Here is a 10,996-nt window from a genome sequence, read left to right on the forward strand (position 1 = left end):
TAAAAAAAATTATTATAAAAAAAGTCATTTTTTTTAATTTTTTCAAAAAATACTTGAATAGCTTCTTAATTGAGAATTTCTTATTCTCTCTTTATCTCTTAAATTCATCCCCTTACACCACCACAAAAAATTCTAACAAATACTACATATTAAATACAATAAAATAATATCATTTTTGTGGGGGGAAAAAAAATCAATACATAGGTCAAGCGACACAAAAATGATCAAAAATGGAGTAGCGACCCATCCGTTTACTAAATCCAAATTTTCAAACACATAAAAGATTAAAATTAAAGTAATTTATTTTAATTTTAGTATTATTTAAGTGCTATAAAAAGAGGCTGCAGCAATAATAACAATAATAAACTATCAGAGTCTAAATTCTAGCTTTTAGATAGATACAACATTACACCTACCAGCAATAACAATAATGACAAACACTTCAAAGGTCATTACATGCAAAGGTATTACAATCACTAAGCATCTCCTCTAACACCTTGAATTTTTTCATGTTTTTCTTAATTAACAAACATGCATCATATCATCATACATATTTATATATTGGATATATATTGCAGGTGCTGTTTGTTGGGGTGCTGGTGAAGCTGTGAGATTAGAAGAGATACAAGTTGATCCACCAAAAGCAAATGAAGTTCGAGTCAAGATGATTTGTGCTAGCATCTGCCACACTGATATCACCTCCATTCAAGGATTATTACCATTTGTATTCTCATCAATTCCATGCTTTCATTCTCTATTATTCTTAGCTTATTTGTTTAATCTCTATAAATATACTAAGATTTGAATTAATTTGCAGTTTCGTTATCCAATAGCTCTTGGTCACGAAGGAGTTGGGTATGTTTTATATACGCATCATCGTTATAAAATTACTTCTTCAAAAAATTTAAACTGAAAGCGAAAGATTGACATCTAAATAATTATATTTTTAGTATATTTTTTTATGCAAAAGTCTCTTTTTGGATTTGCGTAGAATTTGTATAAACTTTTTATTAATAAGAAATAATAAGAGATTCTAAAAAACCCATTAATATATTATTACTGCAGGGTTGTGGAATCAGTTGGAGATGGAGTCACAAATCTAAAAGAAGGGGATATGGTGATTCCAACATACATAGGAGAGTGCCAAGAATGTGAGAATTGCATTTCAGGAAAATCAAACTTGTGCTTAACATATCCTATGAGGATCAGTGGCTTGATGCCAGATAACACTTCAAGATTGTCCTGCAAAGGCAACAACTTATATTACTGTTTAACTTTCGCCACGTGGTCCGAGTACACGGTTATCGATGTTAACTACCTCATTAAGGTTGATCCAATCATTAATCCAGCTCATGCCAGCTTCATCTCATGTGGATTCTCAACTGGCTATGGAGCTGCATGGAGAGAAGCCAAAGTTCAAAGTGGATCAAGTGTTGTTGTTTTTGGCCTTGGTGCTGTTGGATTAGGGGTATGCATCAAATATTCATAACTAGCAAATTATTTTAATTTCTTTGTCTACTACTAATAATAAGAGTTTAATTTTAACACACTCGTGCAATTATATTTGTTCTTTTGGATGATCATTTAAGCAGTCAAGCAGTTAATGTGAAAAATAATTATTATGTGAATTTCTTTTGATCGAATGACCCTATGAAATTATGTGGTTATTTAGTTTGATTCTTAATTATGAGATTTGATTATGATTTTGTTGTGAAGGCTATAAGTGGAGCAAAAACTTTGGGGGCAAAAACGATAATAGGAATTGACACAAATAACTTGAAGAGAGAAAAAGGAGAAGCATTTGGAATGACTCACTTTATAAATCCAAATGATTCTGATAAATCTCCTTCAACATTGGTGAAAGAATTGAGTGATGGATTTGGTGTGGATTATTCATTTGAGTGCACTGGAGTTGCCCCTTTGCTCACTGAATGCTTAGAAGCCACAAAAATGGTTAGTTACATAGTTTCAATTGTAGATACATAACAAACTATAGTCTATATATACATTTATATTCTTAATTAATTACTTGTTATGTGTGTAAATAGGGAAGTGGTAAGGCAATATCAATTGGAGCAGGAAATGAAGCTACTGTGCCCCTTGGTCATTTGTCACTTCTTTTTGGCAGAACTTTGAAAGGTTCTATTTTTGGAGGGCTTAAAGCCATTTCAGATCTTTCTATTATAGCTGACAAGTGCCTGAAGCAGGTATTTTCATTAGTGTATAATTTTAGATTATTATCTCCCTACCATTATTGTATTTGAACATGATTATCATAAAATTTTTATGTGGATCTATTCATCTATTAGTATAATTGCAATCTATCCTATGTAATAGTAGATGAATAATATCTCAGCAAACATAAATGTCCATTGTTAAAACATGTTTTATTCATTAAAATTTTTTATAATTATGTCCACGCATGGCTCTTGAGATTCTGGCTTAAGAAAGCTATATATGTCTTAAACTATTTTACCATGTTGCAGGAGTTTCCTCTTGAAGAATTACACACCCATGAGGTTCAATTGGAAGATGTAAACGAAGCATTTGAGTTGTTGAAACAGCCCAACTGTGTAAAAATTGTCATCAAGATGTGATATTATTATTATTATTATTATTATTATTATTATTATTATTATTATTATTATTATTAGAGGTAATTCATCAATAATTGTTAGTTCTAAGTCCTGTGGAGATATAAGATGTTCACACGTGAACGTCACATTGCATAACAAATCAAATACGTTATGCCAGCTTTATTTGTAATTATTGATTATTGATTGATTATTGAAGTTGAACTCGTAACCGTTGAAACTTTGTTGTCCAATTTTCATACAAATAATAAAGAATAATGATCGTGTGCAACTAGTTAGTTGACTTTGAAAGGAAATTGTTTTCATTGTTGTTTCACTAATTCAATATGACTATCTAAGGAAAATCAATTACATAATACAAAGTTGACTTAATTACCAATTTGGTATTCGCAAGATTCAAACTCTCTGACAAAAAAAATTTAAAAGATGTTATCAATAAAATAATTTTTAAATAATTTAAAAATACGATAAAAATAATCAATAAATATTATATTTTTTATAAGTGATATTTTTTTTTTAATTTAACAAACAACTTATCTATTTAATTCGATTTTTGCGGTAATATTTAAATAAATATTTAAAAAATGTACAAAAAAAATTCAAATAAAAATTTGATCTTTATTTTTTTTAATTTTTTAAAATAATATGGTGATTCACAATAATTTTTTTTTTAAAAATTGACTTGACCAAAATTTGTTTTTATGATGAATATGATATCATCACTTTGCAATAAACTGAGACAGATTTGTTATCTGTAGATGAGAGTAGAGAAGGTCATGCTGCAGCTTTCGGTGATGATATTGGCCTTGCCACTGAGTTGAAGTGTGAGATTTATATGATAAGAAAAATATAGGGAGCTTTTGTATTGATATTCCACCAAGATTTTTTTGCCATGTTTTAGAGGTTCTTGTGTATTTGTGGAGATCCTAATTTCTTATTTTCCCCATTTTTGTCATCGTGTATTTGTCGCAAGCTCATGATATTATACCAAGTGATAAAAATATGAAAAAGTAGATCTATAAAACTTTATCTCTTTGCTGTTAGCTTTATCCACATGTTTGTGACCTTTTAAAAAATAAATTTACCTTACCAACACATTTAAATAATTAAAATTTAACCAAACTAAATGATTGAATGAATTATAAGCTTTTAATTTCTGAAAATTTTAAAACAATACAGAAGCTTACCTGCTCCTCTTCTCATTTCATCATAGTCCAGATTACAGCTTCAAGTTTTAATTAAAATTAAAATGGCTACCACTTCACAAGTTATTACCTGCAAAGGTATATATCATCAATCAAACATTATTATTATTATTATTATTATTATTATTATTATTATTATTATTATTATTATTATTATTATTATTATTATTATTATTATTATTATTATTATTATTATTATATCATGTTATATTGAATTTTAGTTATAGTATGTATATGTCTTGGTTTGGATATGGCAGGAGTAGTGTGCTGGGTTGGTGGAGAGCCTGTAAGATTAGAAGAGATTCAAGTTGATCCACCAAAATCAACTGAAATTCGAGTTAAGATGCTTTGTTCCAGCATCTGCCACACTGATATCAAAAGAATTAGAGGATCCCCAGTAGTTAATGCTCTTTCTTAATCCCATGTTTTTCACTCTGTAAGTTTGGTATTATTTGCAACAACTGTTTTCTTAATTGTCTTTCTTTATTTGTATTCTGTTTCTGCCAATTTTAATTTGCAGGTGAAGTATCCTCTTGCTGTTGGACATGAAGGAGTCGGGTAATTAATTTCTCCAAATCTGTGGTTCTTAGATCTAAATTTATTGTGTCTATTAGAGTCTGAATATGTGTGCTATAGATATCATTTGATAATTAACTTTTCTAGTAAATTAAAATTAAAATGTTAATTTCTAGTAAATTTTTAGTCGAACACTTTAGTCCTTTATAAGTTTTAATTATCGAGTCAACGTTTTATTTTGTTAGACAAATCAATTTTCGTATCAGATTATTTGTCTATTAAATAATGATAGAAATTGATTTGACGGGAAGATTGATTTGTCTAACAAAATAAAAAGTTAGGTAACTAATTAACTAACATAACTGCCGATCATAATTAATAGTGATAAGTGGTAAAATTGTTATCACACATGAAGTGCAGTGTTGTAGAGAGTGTTGGAGAGGAAGTAAAAAATCTGAAAGAAGGGGATATGGTGATTCCAACCTTCATAGGAGAGTGCAAACAATGTGAGATTTGCATTTCAGGAAAATCCAATTTGTGCATGACAAACCCTTTAATGCTCAATGGATTGATGAGAGACAACACTTCAAGGTTGTCCTGCAAAGGCAAAAGGCTTCACCATATTTTCAGTTGTGCCACTTGGTCAGAGTACATGGTTGTTGATGCCAACTATGCTCTTAAAGTTGATCCAAGCATTGACCTAGCACATGCCAGTTTCATCTCATGTGGCTTTTCAACTGGTTATGGTGCTGCTTGGAAGGAAGCTAAGGTTGAAAGTGGATCAAGTGTTGCTGTTTTTGGTCTTGGCGCTGTTGGATTGGGGGTATGCATCAAATACACTTTTGCATTACATGTCCACTTTATATCCTAAATATATAAATTGCATAATTTGCGGTCGTGACTTTGTAACTCGGACTTGAATTAAGTAGGGTCGACTATATGAATATAAATATTTCGATATTTATGTATTGAGATATGAAAAAATTTTACGTATTTAAGTCTAATACAATATTTTTCATTGAGTTCACCATGAAATTGTAACATAGTGCAAAAATTAAAATTCCTTTACAACTTGTTCTAAAATTTTTCTCTTAGTAGTATAAGGGAGTTGAAACCCATTTTGACTTCTGAATTTTCACCCAATTAACACCCCCAAATATTAGATTGTGCCTCACATTTGTCCCTATAGTTATTTTCGTTAACAGAGAGCTGATGTGGCACGTTAAGTTGATATGATGTGCATCTACGTGGCACCCAACTTGCCAGAATGGATGGATGTGTGATGAGTGAATGATGTGGTAAAAAGTTGTTTTCACTTAATTTGACTTCTATGTAGATATTAAAACCCTAATTTGGATGGACTTATATTGAATGAAAACAATTTTTACCAATCATTCATTCATCACACATTTATTCTGGCAAACTAGGTGTCACATAGATGCACACGGTGTTAACTTAATGTGTCACATCAGCTTTCCGTTAACAGAGATAACTAATAGAGACAAACGTGAGGCATGATCCAATATTTGGGGGTGTTAATTGGGTAACTACAAATTTAGGAGTTGAAATTGAGGTCAACTCCAAATTTCAGGGGTCAAAATGGACTTCAACTCTAGTATAAAGTGTAGTTTTGTTGCAAAAGAGGCTTTTTTCTTGTATTGTTGGGCAATTTCAATGCATTAAATTGAACATTTTAAAATTTACTATGTAAAGTTCAGAGGGCCAAGTGTTGAAGTACACTTGACCTTGTATTACAGGCCATCAGCGGAGCAAAAATGATGGGAGCAACTAAGATAATAGGGATTGACAAAAATGATATGAAAAGAGAAAAAGGAGAAACTTTTGGGATGACTCACTTTATAAATCCTAGTGATTCTGATATGCCTGCATCAGAATTGGTGAAAGAATTGAGTGATGGAAGAATGGGTGTGGATTATTCTTTTGAGTGCACTGGAATCAGCCATTTGATTATTGAATCCCTACAAGCCACAAAAGTGGTGAGTTGAGTTCAGCCATTTGATTTTTTTTTTCTTATTTAACATTACATGATCACAGCAATAATGTGTATAAAACTATTCCTAATCTAAGAACATTATTGTGTGTTCCTAATTTTTAAATTGTGTATGTATAGGGAACAGGTAAAACAATTGTAATTGGTGCACCAACTGAACCAATTGAGCCATTTGGTTTTGCTTCAATCCTTAAAGGCAAGACTTTGAAAGGTTCTATCTTTGGAGGGTTAAAAGCAAATTCAGACCTTTCCATTATAGCTGACAAATGCCACAAAAGGGTATTCTAATTTCTCAACACATTTAACTTTATAGCATATAGTATGTATGCTTAAAAAAAAAAGAAGTAAATAGTATGTACTTATATTTGTTGCATATGTTTTTGTGGTGGTATAAGTATCTCATAATTATTACTTCACAGGAATTTCCTCTTGAAGAATTATACACTCATGAGGTTCAATTGGCAGATATAAATCAAGCATTTGAGCTTTTGAAACAGCCCAATTGTGTGAAAGTTGTCATCAAGATATAAGAGATATTATTGTTCTAAGTAGCTTCTAATAATTGAGTCAAAGTTATAAAACCAATTCTTTCTGCATTTTTGCTTTTCTCTCTTTGTTAACCTGATGAAAAAGAATTATATAATTTATATTTGAGTGCAAAACAGGAATCAATGTCCAAAATATATATTTAAAAAAAAAATTATATTGTATGCAAATTTTACATATCTTTTTATAAGACCATAAGAAAGTCACATCGGATTATTACTTATTAGTCATATCGTGTTAATGTCCATCCAAAACGAATCTAAAATGTTAGTTTGCCTTGTTTTTATGAAAAATCAGTAGAAACTTTTTTTTATAACTAGTAAAATTAATTAAAATTAATCTAATAAAAAATAATAAATAAAAATCTAACTATAATTCAAATACAAATAAAAGTTATTCGCATTACAGCAAATCTTTTTCATAATATTCTTTTAAATTTTTTATCATAATATCCATTCTCAAATTAATGCAAAGGATAAAAATATCAATTTTAATTTAATTTTTAAATAACAAATAATTTTAAAATAATAATAATATTTACAACACAATATAATACAAAATATATATATATATATATATATAGGAGTACAAAATAAAATAAATAATAGAAAATAGAAAACATAAATAAAAATAACAAAAAAGAATAAAAAATGAAAAAGTTTAAAAATCCTAATTTTTAAATTTTATATATATGTTCTTATAGTATTCACCTTTTTATGTAAAATAAAAGTTGTAAGCCCAAAAAATTTATTCACCGTCTTGTCAAAATAAGTAGATTTTACTATATTGTACCGATTTAGTAAATTTTATCTAGATTGACTAACTTAAAATCTTAGTCCAATCCAATTTATTTTAAAAAATTTGATAAGTCGATCCATTTTAATGTTTTTTTATGAGAAAACGAAAGAACCCATTTTATAGTTAATGATATTATTTATTCTATATCTATATTAACTCTAAAAGGATAAGTAATTTTTGTTCAATATAAATTATTCAAAATATTTTTATTATTATTTTTAGTTTTAATAATATAAAGTTCTATTTCACTTAGAATTTTATGTGTATATATATAAACAATGCTTATGCAAATTATTCTCATCCAATTGTTTTTTTTTTTTTTTTTTGGTTTCCCAAACGGGTATCCCCCAAAATCCGCTGGTTTCATCCAAATGTTTTTTATTTCATTATTTTTGCAGTTCAACACAGTCGGTTGGGCTATCCCTATAGGCTATAAGCATTAGGCAATGGTGTTGACCTTTATAAATAAGCGACTAAAGCCTCAAATTAACCCATGAAAAAATTTAAATTAGAAACTTTAATTTTTAATAAATTTTTATTATTTTAAAGATTATCGAGATGAATTGTTCTTTTTACGAAGAAGTCTGATTTGTCTCATAATAATATTTGTTAGGAATTTAATTATTTTATAATAAAATTTATTAAAAATTTATTTTTTAATACACATTTAAATATTTTATTGTAAATGATAGAGGAATCAAATTATCACAAAATTAATAATAATAAAATTTTTAAATAATAAAATATTATTAAGAACCAAAATATTGATATAGAATTCATCGATGACGAATTCGAGTATATATTTTAAATGAGATTTATCACTTAGAAATAAAAGAAAAAAACAAAACAAAAAGAGCTTGTACGATCATACCTAATACATTTTGGATATAAAAAAATGTTATATGTACACTAACTATGTAATCAATCATTATGAATTTTAAAAATACTAGTATAGTCAATATCTTTAATCTAAAAAAAATTAATTAGTATTAGTTTAAATGTAAGATGAAAATTAAAAGAATATTAGTCATCTAATATTTTTATTTATTCATATTTAAAATTAGATAATCAGTTATTAGAATAAATAAATTTTCTATAATAAAAGAAATTTACAATAAATAATTAAAGTTATCTATAAAAGTATATAATTTTTTTTATAAAATACTAATACGTACATATTTTCATATATAATAACTATTGATAGTTGAATTTTAATGTGAACATAATCACTTATAGTGGCATGATTCGTTTGATACAATATATATAAAGGAAAACGTAAAGGTGTACGTTTTATGTTTGGTGTCACATTATCCTTCTTTAGTTCGTCAAATTTATACATGTATAACTGGATAAATCAAATGATGTAAATAAGGTTCGGTGAAAAAGTAATATCCGGCAAATAAGTTTTAGATTAGTGTAAAGAATATCGAGATAATACTTAATATGACTTTTTGAAATTTAAAGTTGGATTCAATTTGACTTTTAAAATTTTAATAGATTTAAATTAAATCTCAAATTTTATAATCATAACTCGCATTAATTTTTGAACTAATTTACATTAATTTGTTGTGATTTAAATTGTTTACCTAGATTTTATGTGATCAAAATTTATTAGAATTTCAAAACTTTTGAATTGCTCTCAAACTTACAAAATTTTTAAATTGAACTTGTTATTATCGTTTTTACAAAAATGTTGTAAAATCAATCAAACTTCTAGAAAATCTAGTAAGTCTTAGTCACATAAAATTTAAGTGAGGAATTCAAATCTTAATACGTTAACATGCAAAATCAACGCAATATTTACGAAAATTAATATCAGAATTAACATGAGTTACTATAAATTTTAAAGACTGAATTGAATCGATTATAATTTTAGAGATCAATTTAAATCCAACTCCAAATTTATTACTTAGTACTCTACTCATGTCTTAATCGGTAACTCGTTAAGGAGACACTAAAATATTGATAGGGGAATTAAAAGATGTTAACTACATATCAAGTAAAAAGGTCAAAGTCATTAAGTCAGCACCTCAAGTTTCTCATGAACAATGACACGTAGTTGCAGCATGTGATAAATTCCAACAATCAAATATGTTAACTAAATTTTTTAATCAGTTACACTATTCTGTCCAAATGAATATATAACATTTTTAATTCCAATTATTTTATATTTAGGAGTTGAATTCAAAATTAAGGATTATGAATTTGTATCAACTACTTCAATCAACTATTTATTATAGTTCACATCTATTTCAATAATTTATCTTTTCTTATTAAATACCATAAGTACTAATTTTCTTGCCTATAAAAGGGAATACAGAACAAAGCACTCTACAACAGCACCTCCTTTTTTCTTTTCAGTTACTTCAAAGTCCAAATTATAGCTTCGACCTTCAAGTAGGAATTAAATTATTGCACTTACAATATGACAAGCACTTCTCAAGTTATTACATGCAAAGGTATGAAATAATTAACCATTTAAGCATATGCACATTACATTGCATTTTCAGGCAACTTTGTTCATATTAGATATGATTAAATACATAAGAATATATCTTGGTATGGAAATTTCAGCTGTAGTATGTTGGAAGGTTGGAGAGGGTGTGAAGATTGAAAAGATTCAAGTTGATCCACCAAAATCAACTGAAGTTCGACTTAAGATGCTTTGTTCTAGCATCTGCCACACTGATATCTCAAGCATTCAAGGAACTCCTATGGTTAATACTCTTTTTAATACTGTTATTGTTTTTTTCTCTATGGAACTAACTTTTATGTTTTTCTTCATCTTTCTTCCACTAATGGTACTTTAATGCTAACAAATTTGCAGTTTAATTTTTATCCTCTAGCACTTGGACACGAAGGAGTTGGGTAAGGAACATATACTCTAGACTCTATTTGGTAATTGTGTCATCAAAGAAATACAGAGACTCAAACATAAATCTATATAAACAAGATTAGTTCATCATCAAATTAAAGAGAACGAGTGTTGGTTATTAAGAAAATACTGATATATTAAAATATTATTTCAATCATGCTATGCATATATAAAAAATTCATTACTATATATATATGGTATCTTAATATAAACAAATTTGATTATTCTACTATTTTTTAGGTTTGATTATTTTACAATATATAGCATGTTTGATTATTTTGATGACTGCTTATTTAACTAAAAAATGCGTAAATCAGTGTGTATAAATATAAATAAATATATGGTAACTGATTTAGTACCTAATTTTTTTGTGTACACGTCACATTTTTTTATAATATTCACTATAAATAGTGTAGACATAATTGGATTGATATAGAAATAGACAAAATTT

General features: G+C 27.6%; 2 protein-coding genes and 1 long non-coding RNA gene across 6 annotated transcripts; all 3 read left to right on the forward strand.

The window, feature by feature from the left end:
* Positions 1-325: 325 nt before the first annotated feature.
* Positions 326-2,814, forward strand: LOC112789336 (CYP enzymes assisting alcohol dehydrogenase). Its single transcript, XM_025831182.3, has 7 exons — positions 326-464; positions 579-724; positions 818-855; positions 1,066-1,468; positions 1,717-1,953; positions 2,049-2,207; positions 2,487-2,814. The coding sequence occupies exons 1-7, from the start codon at positions 431-433 to the stop codon at positions 2,595-2,597; spliced, it is 1,128 nt and encodes a 375-aa protein (XP_025686967.1). The 5' UTR covers positions 326-430; the 3' UTR covers positions 2,598-2,814.
* Positions 2,815-3,295: 481 nt separating this feature from the next.
* Positions 3,296-7,042, forward strand: LOC112789337 (CYP enzymes assisting alcohol dehydrogenase). Of its 4 annotated transcripts, none has more exons than XM_072232335.1 (8): positions 3,326-3,418; positions 3,813-3,877; positions 4,057-4,199; positions 4,320-4,357; positions 4,736-5,138; positions 6,073-6,312; positions 6,447-6,605; positions 6,746-7,042. In XM_072232335.1, the coding sequence occupies exons 2-8, from the start codon at positions 3,844-3,846 to the stop codon at positions 6,854-6,856; spliced, it is 1,128 nt and encodes a 375-aa protein (XP_072088436.1). In that variant the 5' UTR covers positions 3,326-3,418; positions 3,813-3,843; the 3' UTR covers positions 6,857-7,042. The 4 variants fall into 4 exon arrangements, with proteins under 4 accessions (XP_072088438.1, XP_072088436.1, XP_029151703.1 ...); XM_029295870.2 differs by having other exon boundaries at positions 3,338-3,418; positions 3,808-3,877; XM_072232336.1 differs by having other exon boundaries at positions 3,362-3,604; positions 3,808-3,877.
* Positions 7,043-10,013: 2,971 nt separating this feature from the next.
* Positions 10,014-10,539, forward strand: LOC140183711 (uncharacterized). The gene is made up of 3 exons (XR_011879506.1): positions 10,014-10,129; positions 10,245-10,387; positions 10,498-10,539. It is a non-coding gene; the product is annotated as an uncharacterized lncRNA (long non-coding RNA).
* Positions 10,540-10,996: the final 457 nt, after the last annotated feature.

This window comes from Arachis hypogaea, chromosome 3, assembly GCF_003086295.3.
Source record: "Arachis hypogaea cultivar Tifrunner chromosome 3, arahy.Tifrunner.gnm2.J5K5, whole genome shotgun sequence".
Classification (NCBI taxonomy): Eukaryota; Viridiplantae; Streptophyta; class Magnoliopsida; order Fabales; family Fabaceae; genus Arachis; species Arachis hypogaea.

Coding starts and splice junctions, on each gene's coding strand:
- LOC112789336 (XM_025831182.3), top strand. CDS start 431: ATGACAAACACTTCAAAGGTCATTACATGCAAAG. Junction 856..1,065: donor CTTGGTCACGAAGGAGTTGG/GTATGTTTTATA, acceptor TTATTACTGCAG/GGTTGTGGAATCAGTTGGAG. Junction 1,954..2,048: donor GCTTAGAAGCCACAAAAATG/GTTAGTTACATA, acceptor GTGTGTAAATAG/GGAAGTGGTAAGGCAATATC.
- LOC112789337 (XM_072232335.1), top strand. CDS start 3,844: ATGGCTACCACTTCACAAGTTATTACCTGCAAAG. Junction 4,358..4,735: donor GTTGGACATGAAGGAGTCGG/GTAATTAATTTC, acceptor CATGAAGTGCAG/TGTTGTAGAGAGTGTTGGAG. Junction 5,139..6,072: donor TTGGCGCTGTTGGATTGGGG/GTATGCATCAAA, acceptor CTTGTATTACAG/GCCATCAGCGGAGCAAAAAT.